The 18,286-nt window shown below is 39.3% G+C and overlaps 2 protein-coding genes across 6 annotated transcripts in view; one reads left to right on the top strand and one right to left on the bottom strand.

The window, feature by feature from the left end:
* The first annotated feature begins 517 nt into the window (after window positions 1–517).
* On the top strand, window positions 518–5,019 carry LOC113039707 (coiled-coil domain-containing protein 66). 2 transcript variants are annotated; one of them, XM_026197743.1, is made up of 7 exons: window positions 518–881; window positions 951–1,043; window positions 1,765–2,168; window positions 2,325–2,368; window positions 3,176–3,384; window positions 4,355–4,458; window positions 4,748–5,019. In XM_026197743.1, exons 2-7 carry the CDS (start codon window positions 986–988, stop codon window positions 4,841–4,843), a joined length of 915 nt encoding a protein of 304 aa, XP_026053528.1. In that variant the 5' UTR covers window positions 518–881; window positions 951–985; the 3' UTR covers window positions 4,844–5,019. The 2 variants fall into 2 exon arrangements, with proteins under 2 accessions (XP_026053528.1, XP_026053527.1); XM_026197742.1 differs by having other exon boundaries at window positions 521–881; window positions 3,173–3,384; window positions 4,748–5,018.
* Window positions 5,020–5,135: 116 nt separating this feature from the next.
* The window catches only part of tasora (transcription activation suppressor a), a 31,780-nt gene continuing 18,629 nt past the window's right edge, over window positions 5,136–18,286 (bottom strand). For all 4 annotated transcript variants that reach the window (XM_026197739.1, XM_026197741.1, XM_026197740.1 and 1 more), the window contains 8 exons: window positions 17,525–17,651; window positions 15,753–16,747; window positions 13,734–13,856; window positions 13,452–13,611; window positions 11,207–11,315; window positions 10,898–11,076; window positions 8,892–9,047; window positions 5,136–6,386 (listed from right to left, as the gene is read on the bottom strand). In XM_026197739.1, the coding sequence (XP_026053524.1) occupies window positions 5,422–6,386; window positions 8,892–9,047; window positions 10,898–11,076; window positions 11,207–11,315; window positions 13,452–13,611; window positions 13,734–13,856; window positions 15,753–16,747; window positions 17,525–17,651 (2,814 nt within the window). In that variant the 3' untranslated portion in view covers window positions 5,136–5,421. The remainder of the gene's footprint in view (window positions 6,387–8,891; window positions 9,048–10,897; window positions 11,077–11,206; window positions 11,316–13,451; window positions 13,612–13,733; window positions 13,857–15,752; window positions 16,748–17,524; window positions 17,652–18,286) is intronic.

The raw sequence follows: 18,286 nt of genomic DNA on the forward strand, positions 1-18,286 counted from the left end.
ACAAGTCAAAAACCCGTTAGACCCGAACTATGAACCAATCCATTATCTTTCCGGCTCAGACTGCATAGGTTTAGCGTATGGGGCTGTCACGTGATTAAGGAACGAGTAAAAAAACCAGATAGACCCGAACTATGAACTAATCAATACTCTTTCCGGCTCAGACTGTATTGGTTAAGCGTATGGGTCTGCCACGTGACTAAGGAACGAGTCAAAAAAACGATAGACTCGAACTATGATTAAGGAACTATGATTATGGGGCTGTCACGTGATTAAGGAACTCTTTATTTGTCACAACTTCTGAAAGCTGACACTCAAAGAGCAGAAGCACACACTCAATCTGCCATTAATCCAAAACCATACGTTAATTCTCTGCCTTTGACTCAGTTTTCAGTTTAATAAGGCACAACACACAATTATTTATGCAACACAAAAATCTAACCGGAATTAATCTTTGCATGTCTGCAAATGTTTGCTTTTGAGATGTGTTTGTGATATTTTGAATGCGATGCTTCATTTTGCAAGAGATGTGAGGCATTTTGCACAGTTATGTGTGTGCAATTGTTGGATTTGTGTGTAAAGTTTAAAAAATGTGTTGGAAAAAAAACTAAGATACAGTGATCTGTGCATTTTTAAGTTCACACAGCATACTATAAGCTTTTAAATAAGGTCTATTTTGAGCAGTATATTGAATATGAAAACTCTGTGAACTCTTTTCCAGGAGGTGCAGTCTCGTAAAACAGAGGAGCTGTACCTGAGCATTCAAAGAGCGCAAGAGGAGGCCTGTAAAGACAAACACATCCAGAGAATCAGAGACCTGGCCAAGAAAGGCCACAATGTGTCCAGACTACTGCACAGCCTGGAAACAGACTCCGTCTCACAGGGTATGAGGGAAATAAACTTCCTTTGTTTTCCCTAGATTGTGTATGCATTATTCTAAAGCTGTCTTTTAGCCCTTAGTGGTGAAGACTTACCTGCTCCATCAGAGATGAGGACAGCAGCTCCTTCCACAATATCTCCGAGAAGAGACACCGCTGTTCAGACAGGTTTGATACTTCACCCAGAAATGAAGATCCTGTCATCATTTACTCATCCTCATTCTGAATGCATTAATGAGTTTATACAGCAACATCATGTTCATACACACACATATTGACGATGGCTTTCAGGTTCCAAAAAGAAAGAAAAAAAAAATAAGTATAAAAGTTTTTGAGAAGTCTTCAAGAAATGTCAAAAGCTCTCAAAATATGATCTATTTTTGTTACATTTGTGAGTCTGTAGAACAAAAGCAGTCGTCAGTAGCACAGGTATATTTGTAGAAATAGCCAACAATACATTGTAGGGGTCAAAATTATACATTTTTCTTTTATGGCAAAAATAATTAGGATATTAAGATCAACAACCCATACATCAATGGAAACCTTAGTTATTCAGTAAATTTGAATTTTAAAAAAATTTACCCTTATGGCTGGTTTTGTTGTCCAGGGTTTATAATCTGACATTCGAGAGACAATGACGTCAAAACTCATCCATACAGCAATTAAATCTGAACATGGCTGTGAAATTGAAGCTTTGGTGGAGGAGATTTCTGTAAATGACCAATCTGGTTTTGATTTCACTTGTACAGAAAAGAGTTGAGTAATTAAAGTACAAACAGCATTTATGATGAGAGGTTGGTGAGTAAATAATGACAGAAACTTCATTTGTAAAAAATGTTTCTAAATGAAAGTATGAGCGCTGGCTCAATATCAGTCTGTGATTTTGCAGAGATCATCCCTCAGGCAGAGAGTGAGAGCGTTATCCCCAGAGCTGGTGTCACAGGCCCAGCTCCTTCAAACAACACTTCCCAGCGATGTGAGGTGAAAGCATCTGCAAAGAGCCACAGCAAGCAGCATGTGAGAGAAGCAGACGCTTATGAGCCTTACGCACGGAGCGGCAGGATCCACAGTGTGGAGAAGAGGCCCGAGTGGAACACACAGAGACCCAGCAGAGCCTTCGTCCCGGCGTCAGAGCGCTACCCTGAAGCCCTGCAAAGACACCGACAGGAGAGCAGGAGACAGAGGCAGCAGCAGATGATGACACTGCTGGAGAGAAGCACACCGCAGCTGCTTCATAACCACAAACCTCCAGCACAGACACGCGGGACGTCCCCTCCAGCACAGGGGCAAAGAGTATGTCACTTTCCTTTAGTAGTTAAGAGCAGTGACCGTGATTAGAACCAGAACTATTGTTAAATTCCTCACAGTTGCCATCCCTATTAATGCACGTTGTGTACATGTTAATAAATGTATTTCTGAGTGTTGATGTAGTTTCTCTTCTCTGTTCAGAGGGAAAATCAACTCCAAGGAGCACCAGCCTACAGCGGTGGAAGGTGAGGATTTTAGCCAGATGCATGAAGCTCTCTCTTTTTACTTGAACATTATTTAGTGGACTACAGTGACTATTTAAGGTAAGAAATCATAACGTAAGCCAAAGGAAATATGTAGTCAAAGAATGGATGCTCTTTAAACTACAAACATTATCAATGATGAACAACTGATTTTAGTTTCATAGGAAGGTCATGATTATTACTTATTTCTCCCTTTTAACCCATTTTTAATTAATCAGTATATTAAACCCCTTTTCAAACAAAGTTTACAGTTCTGTGTTTTTGTTCAGTATCATATAATCGATACATCAGGCTTTAATGGCTAATATAGTATGATATTGTGGGAATATGGAGCTCATACTCAAGAGGGGAAAATGTAAACATAATCTAGCAGACTACTTACATAAAGTGCATATAAATATGAATATATGTATATGTGACTTAGAAGAAATGCAAAAATTAGAAAAAGACACTGTGGTACTGTTCCACCTCATTATGCAGCATCAGTCTTTTCCAACTGATTAAAATAAATAATTAAAACAAAGGTTTCTTGAGTTCCAGTTCAGCATTAGAAGGATTTCTCAAGAATTAACACAATGTTTTCTTTATAGACTAGAGTAAGAGTAATAGCTGCTAGAGATCCAGCTTTAACATCACAGCAACACAAACAGTAATGTGTACTGTTTAGTAGTCCATTTGAACAGAAAGATGAATTTCTTTCTGAAATGAAGCATTACCTTTGAAAGCGTGTGTTTTCAGCATGCTCGATGTGTTTTCGAGTGGTTAAAGCGTGTCTTGTGTCTCCAGCAGGGTGCCGTCTCCTCCCGCTCCTGCAGGAAAGACCCGTGTGCATCAGTCCTCTCACCATATGATGGAGGACTCGGGCCGCCCCCTGTCGTTAGACTATGTGCCGTATGTGCGCACAGACGAGGTGTATCACATGGACCCCCTCGCTCCGCTGTCCAGACCCCCGACACATGAAGCACAGCAGAGGGACGACACTGATCAGCAAACTACAGGTGACTTTGATATGATCCCTATTGAAATGACTGTTTCTAGTGTGAAAATTAGCTGAACACCGGAAGTGTGACTGCACCTAAGGATTTTGCTACTTTTGTAGCAAACCTGACATTCCCTCCTTTTTTATGCAATGAAGAGCTTCACGCAGTTGTTTTCCATACAGCAACTCACAATAACTGTTTCATCCTAAAATTTGAATTCTGTCATTAATTACTCACCCTCATGACTTTCCAAAAACATAAGACCTCCGTTCATCTTCGGGACACGAATTAAGACATATTTTTTATCCAATCTGAGAGCTCTCTGACCCTCCGTAGACCGCAAGCATGCCAACACGACCAAGGCTCAGAAACGTATCAAGGAGATTGTTAAAAAAGTTCATGTGACATCAGTGGTTCAGTCGTAATTTTACAAAGACACGGGAATACTTTTAGTGCACAAAGAAACAAAAATAACAATTTAAGTTACCATCTTCTGCCATTTTAAAGAGTACCCCAGAACATAATCAATGTAATCAGTGTTGTTTACGCTCAGCATTATTTTCAAAATGGTTAAATTAAGCCATTATTTTGGGGGGTTTTTTGCACACAAAGCATTTTTGCTTCAGAAAATTACAGCTGAACCCCTGATGTCACATGGATTATTTTATCGATGCTGTTTCTGAGCCTTGATCATGTCTGATTTCATCAAAGTACCTTAATTAGTGCCCTGAAGATGAAAAAAATGTCTTGCTGGTTTGGCCGACATGGGGTTGAGTGTTTTCATTTTTAAACTAACCTTTAAGCTCAAAACAGGAGTCATACCATAAGAGGCATTGGTTCTGCTTGTTAGATTAGCTGTCATGGTGTTTGCACAATGACGGACTGTGAATCTTAATGGACATACCCATTCTGTGCTGTGTGTGATGAATAGTGTTCAAACCGTTAGGTTTATGTAATGCACAAGTCAAGTTTACGATGCTTCTTGCAGCTGTGAGCAGCACCAGTAGGCAGGCGCCGCCTCGGGTCCAGCATCCTCCTAAAAGCACTGAACGGCAGCAGGCCATCCTGAAGGGTCTGTCCGAGCTGAGACAGGTAACGCTCCCAAACAAGAAGGGACAGCTCAGAGCGTTTCTCTTGTTTGAGTCGGTCAGCATGCCATGGACTAGTCTAGAGTGTTTATATAACATGCAGTTAAAGATGCATTCACAAAATGTTTCTTTTTTTAATGATTTAACTTGAACAAAACTGTGCATAACATACTTAATTCTGTGTGCTTTCGACTGGTTATTAAGGACGAGCTTCCAGTCTGCAACAAACAAAATCCAGCAGGAAACACTGCAGTCTGTAAATGAAAAGCTGATGTTGATTTCTTTTATTTCAGGGTCTGCTGCAGAGACAGCGAGAGCTAGAAACCAGTCTGAACCCTGCGGTGCAAACACAACACAGAAACCACTTCTCACCTTTCAGACCGCTGTGATCCAGAGCTGCTTCCAAACACAAGACCAGCACTTTATACTGCCAGATGTGTCGCTGTCAGACGCTTTTATTAATGACATGTTGTAGACGTGTGACGCATCAGGCACGTTTCTGGGGCTGCAAGTGAACTGCAAGTGAATGTGAATTTTACAGTTTTCCCTAAATGTGAATTAAAGGTATTTAAACAATTTTTTAAACTAAGAGTTGCGTCTACTATTGCCCATACTTTTCACGCTGGTTCTGCTCAATTATACATGACCATTACTTCTGAATCAGCAATACAGACACAAGACTAGTTTGAAAGTTGTTTAATGTATATTAATCAGCTTTATAAAAATCTTAAAACCAAGGCCTTGAGCTTCTTCACAAAAGAGAAAAATGAACCGACAGGATGCGCCCCACCAACATGCAAATGCAAAATACAAATATAATGCTCTCTGGAAAAATATGAAATGAATCACATTTTTAGCTCACTCAGTGAAAACCTAGAAATGTTTGACTTCTCTTTTATACAAAAGTCGAACTGAGTCTGGGAGTTTGTAAACACAAGTTTGAAAACTATATACACGCGCCGCTGGCTCACCAGCCACCGAATCCTCCTCTGTTGGGATGATATGCATTCCCTTGGAAGGAAGGGTTTCCCTGCCAGGTCTGGAGAAACGGAGACCCCTGGATCTGCTGCATATCTACACCGTAGTGCGCCCCCCAGAGGCCCGGTGCCGAGCCCTGCGCTAAACCACCGCCCCAGGACATCTGCATGTTAGGATTGGGCACGAACCCAGTGTAGGCCGGAGCTCCCACCACTCCAGAGCTGTTGGGAACGCTGCAGTTCAGAAGAGGATGCCCAACAGAGGCATTGTTAGAGATGAAGCTCGGGCCCGCCGTGAAGCCCCGCAGCGCTGGATAATAGCCCTGTCCCGCTGCTTCAGAGGAACTAGCACTGCTCACTGCAGTTTTCTCTAAAACGCCGCTTTCATTGGACGGTTGTCCTGCATTAGCCGTGACCATGGAGCTTGTGCTGGATTGCTCCCAAGCTTTGGAAATATTCGGTATACTGCTGGTGCTCTCAGCTGCCGTTGCTCCATACAGGACCAGTTCATGACTGGCTTCGCCTGGAGAAGAAGAGCTCAGCGGAGCCCCAGCTGCTTCAGCTTTGACTGGCATCTCAGGCCGAGTACTGGACACACTGTGGTTTCCTGAGGAGCACTGAGTATAGGAGTCAGACAGACCGCTGTGGCCGAGGAAGCTCTGGTGAGGATCGACTCCAAAAGACGTCTGGAGAGTTTCGCCCGAGTTTGACTTGGAAAGCATCCTGGATGTCTTGAACTGGGAAATCGCTTCACTTAGAGCCACGAAGTCTATTGGTTTCGGTGACTGGCTGGTGGTTGTGATCACAGGAATTGAATTGGCTTGGTCTTGGAGAGAGGGTTCGGAGAACGGGTGCTGGTCCGGGACAACACAGGGCGTCTCCGCTGAGACCGAGACCAGGATTGGGTTATCTGGAGAATCAGGGTCCGAGTCCAAGGACATGCTATCGTCTCTCACTACAGGGACAAGAGAGAGGTTACAGCCATCAACGATCACAGCTTCAGATGAATTTAATACACTTTCCCAATATACTGGATTTGATCTGTAATTTAAAGCAAAGATTTCAATATGAATTTTCAACTACTTTCATTTTCAGTAAAAAAAACTCAGAAGATTGTCAAGTGTAGGAACAATCAAGTTTTGCTCAAATGACGGCAGAATAGCTCCTTGCATGTTGGTGGGCAAAATAACATTCTGATTCAGAATTATTGGTCATTTTCAGAACATTAAATGTTGTCTTTGATTGTACAATGCCAAAGTAACTTTACGCTCTACAAAATGAATTTTTATTCTAAATATAGAAGAACTGCATTCAGGTTACTGTACCTAGTGTCCTAAGCATCAATTCTGCTGGCATTTACAATTATGTATTTTTCATGAACCATGAAATACACACAGAAAATGTCAAATGTCAGAAGAATAAAGAGAAAAAGTTAGGATTTGTCAAAATACATTTATTGGAAGAGTTTTATATATATATATATATATATATACAGTTTCCCTAACCAGATACAAAATGTATTACTCATGCCAGTTCAGTTTATTGGTTTTTAAGTGTTATTTCTGTTGTGATGAAACCGTTAAAAAGTTATGGTTCCAAACAGAAACCCTTTCTGTATTTATACATTAAAACAGAAACTTTTTTTTACTTTAGTGTTTTTAAGACGTATAGCATTCTGTCAACTTTTACATCTAATATGAATCTTCAAACAACAATCTTTACACCTGCAGAAGGTTACAAACCCACGCGCACACACAGGGTCCAAAACAAACACTCGCCAAGTGCCAAAAGCAGCAGGTAACAACGGAGTTACTGTCCAGTCGACTGGCAGCTTTCAGTGACTGCAGCACAATGGCTGGTTTATCAAATATTAAAAAGCCTCAATGTGAGCATTTCTCAGCATTTTCTCTTTTAGTTTGGTTCATTAAGGCAGTGTTGGGGAAAGTTACCTTTAAAAGTAATGCATTACAATATTGAATTACTCTATAAAAAGTAACTAATGGCATTACTTTTTATAAAAAATAATGCATGCTGTAACTTTTTGTCAGCAGGGCTGGGCTTGCTTATTTGTTTTTGGTAAGTGTCAAGGCTCTTTCACATAAAAAGTGAAACGAATAAGCCTTTTGCTGAAGGACATGCTTCTGCACCTGTCCCAATTCCTCTCAACAAGGGGACAGGAGAGCTGTCAGTGAATAAATTGGAAAACAATGTAACTGTCGTTACTTATTTGAAAAATATATTTTATAGCAAATTTAATGTTAGTTACACTTTATTTTAAGATACGTTACATGTATTTACTATTATAATTATTAAGCATGACTGCATGCAAGTAACTACGTCCACCCCAATCCTAACCCTTACCATACAGTAAGTACATGTAGTTAATTAATGTAACCCAGTACTTAAATGTATAATTACACTGTAACAAGGACACCTGAAACAGGTGCACTGCAAAAATGCTGTCTTGATAAATATACATGTCATTTATCAGCTACGAGCTGAAACCTTAAGAGATAAACAGCTGCACGCCGACCAGTTTAACGCGCATAACACTTTTTAGTGTGCTTTGAATTGTTGCTTTTTGAAAGCAAACCAAACTATTGCCACATTATTCCAAAATACGTCCCTGATTCAGAACAAAGCTAATGATCTAGAGGTTTGTAAATGTGGTGATTGCAATTCAATTTATATTTATTTTATAAATTTTGCATCAGTTTATCACCACAAATATATCTCCCAAAAACTCCATGTGGCTACTCTAACATGACCTACCAAAACATTTGGAAATATATATTAGGAATGGGAAATGTCTTCACATTTTTGTGACAGGCGCTGCTTCAAATAAATCATTATTTATTAATGGAGTATTTTTGGGTAAAAATGTATTTATTCAGTATTTATTATTATTAAGCCAAAAATACATATCAATTTGTAAAAAATATTTTTTAAAATTGTTTAAAGGTACTTAAAATTAAAAAACAAAAACATAGAAAAACCCCACTCTATATTTATTTTGGACCCTGGTTACAGCTGATGGTTATAATCAGAGGTGAATATCACAAAAGACCTGTTGATCCCAAAGGTAAACAGATGGTTTCTATTGAGTGTTTCATCCACGTCCATCCACCCACGAGATGAAAAGCCTTTACAAAAGCACAACATGAACTCGGTTGCCTTTACAGTCTCCTCTGTTCTCAGCCTCGGCTCCTACTTAGCTTGTTATTATCATCGCATAATGCCGCTGTGTGATCAAGAACCTTCAGTACTCTTCTAGCAAACACCATTTAGTCCTGTTATTTTCTATTCTGTTTGTTGAGCTGTTCATGGACATTACAAGCTTCTCTCTGACTCGAGTATTAGCGGGCCTCTCCTCAGAGATCACTCAGGCTCATTGACAGTGAGAGCAAGACTCAGTGTAGTTTGGGATGCTGTCAGACGGGTTTACCACAGAATCACTTACATGACGCTGGAGCGGGAGAGCCACAACTCTCTGCTGATGGAGCGCTGTCCACATTTCCTCCAGACGCTAAACTGCTTATTATAAACTTTATCTCATCAGTATTGGCAATGACTATGCCACTGCTGGAGTACTGGGGAAACATCTCAAACTGGCAACCTGTTGGACGGGATTTAAACAAACATTACTTTGGTCATAAGCATTCGCAACAAGTATTTACATAATCATAAAACACCCAAGAATGTCCTGTTAAAATACATAATTGATTTAAACCGTATATATGCTAAACAAAAGCAATATAATGAAGATAATTAAATACGATTTCTGCAGTACGGACAGATACATGAAAAGTTGGACAGTACACTTAAATCAAAATAGGAAATAGAAAGTGTCTGTGAATATTAAACCACTTAAGATATGAATCCCTGCATGATTCTTTGCATGTCTCTGTACGGATTAATGGCACAGACGAGCAGTTTTGTTTACTACACACATACTGAAGCGTGCCTGATGCTTTCAAAGATTTCAGAGTCGTATACAAACAGAAACGTAAAGGTCTTGATAGCAACCCGTCAAAATAAAAGTTTGGTTTAACTTGAAGAAATGGTATCAGAAATATTACTTAATATAATGAAAGCACTACTACTACTACTACTAATAAAATTATTATTAAACATTATTTTTAAAGGAATATTTACCAGAACAATTACTTAATATTTTTCAACACCTTATTTCTGAAAAATAAATGAATAAAATGAAAACATAAACATGTATAAAATATAATTAAATCAATTAATTTGAAGTGCTTTGATTTTAAATTATTTTATAAAATATTCATATGGAATCTAGATTATTAATGGAAAACAGAATGTATTTTTTTTTAAATGAAAATATTTTTTCAACAATTGCTGTTTAAGTAGGTTTTAAGATGTTAAGGTTTTTTTTTTTTTATGAATAAAGTTTAATTTAATAATTAAAACTGAAATGAGAGGCAAAAAAAAAACTGAATCCAGAATGAATGAAAAAATGAATACAGTATTTAGAAATAAAACTGATTTTGGTAAATAAAACCGATTTCATAGGGCCCCACGTAATCTGCCAACAGTCTGTAGTTCCCAGGACAGAGTTTGAACCATTCAATCTGAAACACCGAGCCTTGACCGTCTGCTTTCTGTTATTCCCTGTGACTGCTTGACTACAGGAGAGCTGGATCCTCTTTATTTTGTCACTTTCTATCCTCCATTTAGATGTGCAAATGAGCTTGGTTTTGTTATTTGTTCTTAGTTTAACTTCTACTCTTGTAAAACCACACTGACTCTTCATAAGTGCTGGATTTTCAAGAGAGAGGGACTCTGGGTTCCTTATATGGCATGAATTTAGCTTGATTCGCCTCTCTACCTACAGTTTTGATAATGTTATTGCTATTTACCTAATTTAAATAAACATTATGTTGCTTGCTTTTAAGTTTACTTTTAAGTACTTTTAAGTACAAAGATTCTTGACCTCTTTTGTTTCTAAAGTAGAACAGGATGAATAATGTGCAAATGGTGTGAAGAGTGATTTCATGAAGCTAATGTTTGCAGATAACCACAGATGTTAAGATGATTACAGGGGATTGAATGTGTTAAAACCACAAGCGGATGTAAGACTGACAAAGGCTACAATGACGAAGAGGAAAATACATGATTTACAGACACTGAAGCTAACTCTCCATTACAAATTGCACAAACAGGAAACAAATTGGAAACACATCACATTTGTCAAAACTCCCATACATCACATTTTTCCGGCAATTCTAAAAATGTATATTGCGCAAAACTGCAATGGGAACATATTTTTTCACTTTTGAATACATAAACCTACAAACATCCATCGACATGACTCATCTCGGGAGGAAAACATAGATTTTAGTCACATAGCATGGGTTAAACGCAGTCATATCATGTAAACGCAGCAGTGAGATGTAGACCGCAAGACATCAGTTACGCAGGACACTTGTGTCACTATACCTGTCAGAAATATCAGGTGTCGTTGTTTGATGAATCTGGCTTGCAGATCCACTAGACAGTCGAGGTCAGGCGCCTGACGTGATGGAGTGTCACAGTCGTGGTACGACAGGATCTCAACGATGTGTCTCTTCTCATATTCACTGAGGATCTCGAACAGCTTCAGAGCATCAGGTTTGAGCCTGGAAACAGCACAGAAACAAACAAACAAACAGTTCTTACAGTGCAATCAAACTATTTCACTCTGTGTCACCACTTGGTGAACATAAACTTTGCTTGCGCCTCCGAAGTTTGAAAGGTTTGGTGTCAAACCTGCTGTGCTCTCGGAGTTTCTTGTGTGATTTGAAGTGCACCCTCCACCTCCAGGGGCTCTGGGGAGAGTTCAGCTGCTCAATGTACTCAAGGATATCTTGAAGTTTCTCTAAAAACAGACAAAACACGTGTTAAGTTAGGGCTGGATGACATGACCTAAAATCGAAAGCTTGATTAATTGAACATTTTACCTGGATTACAGTTAATGAACAACTATATTTATCATTATGTTTTTTTCTTCATTGACCAGGTGGGATATTGTTTTTTATTGAATATTTAGAACAATTGAAATAAAGTACACAGCTTAAAATGAAAAAGCAAAAAAACAAAGTACTCTTGAAAACAATATTGTAAATAAATGTGTTATATAATGCAATGTGAGTAGTAGAAGAATATTTTTATTTAAAGGGGGGGGGGGTGAAATGCTCGTTTTCACTCAATATCCTGTTAATCTTGAGTATCTATAGAGTAGTACTGCATCCTTCATAACTCCAAAAAGTCTTTAGTTTTATTATATTTATAAGAGAAAGATAGTCTGTACCGATTTTTCCCGGAAAAACACGAGCGTCTGGAGGCGTGACGTGTGGGCGGAGCTAAAGAATCACGAGCGCCAGTAGGCTTTTGCGTTGAGAGCGTTTGGAAGCTGTGACATTACCGTGAGGAAAAAACCATCATCCAAAACAAACCATCGCTTACAGTCAGATTCAGCCGTTTATTTATGATCCAGAATCAGATCCAGAGGCTGAAACTGAACGAGAGCAGCAGCAGCAAGGACTCGCTCCGAGCGGGGCTCGAACCCGGGTCTCCGATGGGAGGCGGACGCACTAACAAGGAGGCAGAGATATTTGAAGCAGTTTTACTCACCGCCTGCGGTTCCAACACACGATCGTGACCCTTTTTCGTTGGGATTGCATCATCCTTAAGAAATAAACGATACGCAAATCCGTCGTCAAACTGGGCCTTGTTTGTAAAACAAGCATCTTCGAAATGCAGGGAACAAACACAAACACTTGCACAACTCTGTGGATGCTCTGTAAAAATAAACTCCATCCACTGGTCCCTTGCTGTTTCTCTTTTGGTAATCTGTGCAGGGTTGTCTTGCCCTGGCAACCAAAAACACACTCCTTTTGTGACATTTCGTGATGCTCTCGCTCTGATCAGTGAAGTCTGTTGTGCTCTCAGTGCTCTGCTATACGGGAGCGCGCGCTCTTCCGGGAGAAGTGCCTCAGGACCCATATAAGGAAATTCCGCTCCATCTAACGTCACACAGAGCCATACTCGAAAAAAACTTTCCGAAACTTGTGACAAACCGGAAGGAGAATTTTGGGAACAGAAATACTCCTTCAAACGTACAACTTAATTTTTGAAACTTTGTCCATGTTTAGCATGGGAATCCAACTCTTTAACAGTGTAAAAACTCAGTATGCATGAAATAGCATTTCACCCCCCTTTAATGCCATTTCAGCATCTTCGGTTATTTTCATGGCAAAAATGCTAAAAAAATAAAATACGAGTATAACATACACAATAAACACCAGCAAAGAAACAAACATGAGTTTTATTATATTACAAAAATGTTTTTACATTAACATTAAAAAAAAAACTAAATTCTGGCATAATCATACTAAACTAAGTTAATGCAATGTTAAAAGTAGAAAGTAGTAACTTGCAGGCGCTGAAAAAAAAAAAAAAAAAACAATAGTAGCGGCCATAAACATGTCCAGTGCACAATGCACGCACGTCAGCATGATTTATGGGCAAACTTTTTTAAGAATTAAAAAAAATAATAATAATTTAAATAATCAGCATGGGAAAATGAAATCAGTTAGTTTCAGTACTTCATAATTTTGATTAATCATCCAGTCCTATGTTGAGTAAAATAAACCTAAGGGTCAATAACACTCAATGATATACCTAAAAACCATGGCTACGACAATAAATCATTCTGCTTCAATTTCTCTTTATGCATTAGAGACAATAAATAATTCTTGACACATAGGAACTTACAAGGGTGTTCATCGTGGGCTGTGTTTACATTAATCTCACATCATAAAAGCATAAAAGGCGAGGTGCAAGTAGATTTAACCACTCACATGACTCTTCTTCATGAGAATCTGAGTGTGTGGTTCAAAACTAAACTCAGAATCTAATGTGAGACACTGGCGATGCATTCCAACGATCTCACGAATGGCGACACATGCATTTATCGTCCAGCCCTAGTGAAATCCTGTTGAGGATGCATTACCTGCAGTGATGGCAGCTGGGTTCAGGACGTGCTCGTCTGACACGATGAAGCCTCCGGCCTGAAAGAGCTCGTTGTACGTGTGGTTCTGGATGTCACTCAGGTTGTCTACGCCAGCAAAGCTCACAGACGGATGCTTCTTCAAGGAAATCAGAGACGGTATCTAAGGGTAAAAAACACAACATCAGGTGCTTTACAGTTTTTTTAACCAGTTGCAATATTGAAGAAGAATCAACATACTTTTTAATAATCTATCTCAAAGTGAAGTGCTGAGCTCTGGCTTACCTTGTGAACCTGTGCGGCGATGTCCATATTCTGAATGATGACCAGCAGTTTGTCTTGACTGCTGCTTTTCTCAAGGAAACCATGTGGGTCACACTCCAAGTTCCCCAACTTCTTCAAATATTCCTGTTACCAATGTCAATACAGTACAGGGTGAGTATGTCTCCAGATCTCTGGGCAACTTCTCAATTCATGTAGCACTTGTTAGTAAGTTACACCTGCACCTACATTTCCTCACAAGTTAGTGAAACATTTCTGCCTAAGTGGCCATATTTACAGCTGCTACTAACATCTGACCTCAAGGGAAAAGCACTTAATACAGGTGTAAAGATGCTCTGAATTTGTAATAGTGTGGGTTATTTTTATAAATTGTGCCATGTATATGCATTAGAAAGGCATTTATACAAAGTGTAAGAAAGCCTTGTTCAAGAGTTTCAAGATAATAAAAATGATCAACATAAAATCTGCTTTCACTTAAGACCTAAATTAATGTTTACAAGGATACTCAAACATTCAAGCATGTGTATTTAACACTTCAAGACCAATAAAGCAACAGAAATACTCATGCACTATGAGCAATAGATTCATGTGCACAGAAACAGTCACACATGTAGTGCTGTTCTTTGCATTTAAACCGCTTTAATTCCCTAATTTTTATACCGCAATGCTTAAAATGTGTGCAAATTATACATTTTCATGTAAGCGCATAATTGCGATGGAGATGATAATCAAAAATCTCTACCGGTTGACAAATTTCTACCATTCACTTCATTGTGTTCACTCCTTTCTGATATAGTGCATTCAACTAACATTAACTATTTACAGATTAATGAACGAGTGAGCGATTTCGTGTTTACATTTTACATGGCACGGGACTGTGAAAAAGCTGTGCAAAATCCAATCTGAGCAGTCAGACTGAAAAAGATTTCCAGAAGTGAATGTAGCTCAAAATGTTTCAGTTCACACTTGCTAAATGATCGGATCCCAATCGGATATGTGGAAAAAATGGATTCTGACATAGCATGACATGGTTTTAATTTTACGTTTTCCAGATTTCTTCATAAAATTACTCTAAAGATTATTTCATTTTTATATTTTGATAATTTGGATCAAAGAGCTTTTTAGCCATTGGATCAGAGCACTGTGATTCACAGCATGATTCACTTAGCCTCTAAGTTTCATAATGCTCAACACCATTGTTTCAAAGTGCTGTCAATGCCTTGTAAAACCTTTTGAGTTACTTGAATCTGAATTTGCCAGTCACTCATTGCATGTAACTCGAGTGCAGACCATCTTTATTCATGGCAACACTGAAACAATATTAATCACGCTATTGTGAGTAACAAAAAGCTTTTCCTGTGTAGACTGCAATAATAACTGACACTTCAAATCAACAATAGTTAATGTTTACTAAAAGCAGTCTTTAGAAATGTCTGAAAATATATCCACATGAATAACCTAATACCTAATGCTTAGTCTTAATGCTCTCACATACTATAAAGCCTTCTAGTAGGGCTGCACGATATTGGGAAAAAATGACATTGCGATATTTTATTTTTCTGCAATATATATTGCGATATGAAATCTAATAAAAAATTTTCTTACAAACAAAATGCGGTGAGCGCACCTACATTCTCATTTTAAATTATTTAAACACCGAAACCATCATGTCAATTGATTAATATGCGCGAGGGAGAGAGAGCAAGACAGCGCTCGTGTTGTTTGAAGACGGTGAGCGTGTGGCCGGGGCTCACTCTCTCTCTCTCTCTCTCTCTCTCTCTCACGCTCTCTGTCTCTCACGCTCGCGGGTGTGCGCTCTCTCTCACATTCGTCAAGGGCAGGGGAGCAGCTGGCCCATACGGTTAATGAATAACGGATCAACTACGACAGCCTACAGCGCACATCTTGCGATGTGACTATCGTGGATTCGTACATCATGATATCGATGCTTAAAGGACACATCGTTCAGCCCTACCTTCCAGTGGTCTAGCCTTCAAAGAGCCAGTACAGCACTACACGTACCTTAATCTCCCAGCAGACGTCACTCTCCTCCTCATCCGTGGAGTGGATGTAGAAGTAGACGATGTTCTTCTGAACTCCTTTGATGATCTCCACCAGGTTACTGATCACCTCGGGCTGCAGCTGATCGATGATACTGCTGATGGCAGAATGAGCGTGTCCTATCTGGCCGTCTTCACCCTCCACAGCACCCGCAGTCTCAGCAACCAAACTACCGTTCATCTCATGAAGATCTTGAGGGACGTTTGTGTCCTGCGTCTTCTGGGTCACCGAGTCCTGCTCTGATGCAAACATCTGCTGGAGATCAGGGTCGGGCACACTTGAGTGATGTTGAGGCTGTGTCTTCGGGTCAGGTAGGGCACTAGAAGGGGAACACGGTGTCAGAGATGACTCCAAGGTGTTATTGGAAGACGTGGAAGCACACGGATTAAAGCTGGAGGACGTATCGGGGACATCTGAAGGAACTTCTGCAGCAGATGAGGAAGACGTCACATGTTCCTGAGCTCTGGGGTATCGACTGACGTGCTGAGGGTCGATGAACATCATCAGGCTGTCGTGGAAATTGCTGATGTAGTTGCTGACGGGAAACGGAGTGTTGTAGTTTGACACGTAATTAGAAAGTGGCACAGCTGGAGTCTGGAGCGGTTCCCGTGAGCCCTGAGTGCTGGAGCTAGCCACATAACAAATACGTCTGGCCTTCAAGATCTGCTCGACCTCACTGGAGAAACCAGAGACAAGCTCATCGACTATGTGGTCTAAACCGCTGCTGTCTGCAGGACAGTCTGTGGTCACGGCCGGAGTGACGGGCTCTTTCTCCTCAGCCTCTGCTGCTGTCGGGACATCCAGATCCACCGCCGTGTTGCTGCTGTCTGGCTGGCAGGGAGGGGACAGCTCCTTTATGTCCGGCGTGGCCTGTGTAGACACGGTTGGGCTCTGAACGAAGCGTGGGTCTTCAGGATGGTCCATCTGTCTCTGGGAATATCTCTCTGTCTTCAGACCTAAGCAAGCAATTAAGAAAATCTAGATGCTTTAAAGTATTTCGTGTTTTTATGAACTACAAACAACTGGGGCGCAATAAAAATTACTGAGGTTTACTTTTTACTAGTGCTGTCAAACAATTCATTACGATTTATCGCATTCAAAATAAATGTTTTTGTTTACACACACACACACACACATATGTGTGTATGTGTGTGTGTGTGTGCTTATTACATTTATATAAACACATGCATTCATATATTCAAGAAAAATTTTATGTTCATATATTAAACATATTAATTTATAATATAGATTATATGACAAATATTATCACTATATACTGTATGCATTATTTATATATGCATAATAAATATACACACATACTATGAAAACTCTTATTTTGGATGTGATTAATCGCTTGACAGCACTACTTTTTACAGTTTTTTTTTTTTAACATGAGGACAATCTTCGCTAATTCACAGGAAAAACTGATAAGCATGTTACCATATTGCATTACATATATGAACAGATCAAATTAATGCAACTCTGATCTTCCCTCGATTAACTCTTCATTTGCTGCTTATTAGGTAGCTGTTGTAGTAGATATGTTTAGGTATTGGGAAAGATTAAGGGCTCTAGAATATGGTCATGCAGATTAAGGCATTAAAATGTGCTTTATAAACAGTCAATATGCATGCATGCAATAAGAAGTATTTTCCCGCAGTGTTAATTGTTGACTTGTAAGGTCATTATTAGACCCTTTGCACCATTCGTCACATCATATGAAGTGAGTTTACCTGTGATGGGGATCAGCACCCAAGGAATGGTCTTCTCCCCGAGCAGATTAACACCACGCTGCTGTCCTCCAGAATCTGAGCAAGGGCTAAATGCTTCTAAACTACTCAAACTACCAGCGGTCTCCTCCTGAAACGGCAAAAACATTGTCAAAAACCACTACCAAGAGTTTTGGACTTCAAATCAAATGACTGAATAAATACATAAAAATAAACAATACTTTTGGCTAGATGCAGAACTGGCAACTGTCAGTTAAGTAAAGAGCATAAATCATATGCAGTAGTTTCTAGTACTCTAACTCATCTACTCTGTTTAGTTCAGTAAATAAAGTGCATCAATTAAACTGCAGGTGAGGAAACACAACAACTCACTGCTTTATATTCACCACACACACAGGCTATGAAAGGAACAGCACACTACTACACAGTTACTACTTACTACATCTGCTAAAATGAGCAGTTTAACACTAGAGCACACTTTTTCATGAGTCCTTCTTTGAGTAGACACATGAAAATAAATAGGGGATTAAATTGTGAAATAACCTTGGAGCTGCCTTAAAAAAATAAAATAAAAATACATTCTTATACAGTACTTTATGTTTGTATTATATATTCCCTAAATTACAGCATTGTTGCATAAAAGCAACATCCCTGGTGTTCAGAATAACAGACCAGTTTGTGTATCTTATATTATTTAAGAATATTTCACATGGACCGTCAAAGCAGAAGCTTTCAATCAGCTTACAAACAAAAATCATGTGCATC

Source organism: Carassius auratus, chromosome 22 (assembly GCF_003368295.1).
Source record: "Carassius auratus strain Wakin chromosome 22, ASM336829v1, whole genome shotgun sequence".
In the NCBI taxonomy this organism is placed as follows: Eukaryota; Metazoa; Chordata; class Actinopteri; order Cypriniformes; family Cyprinidae; genus Carassius; species Carassius auratus.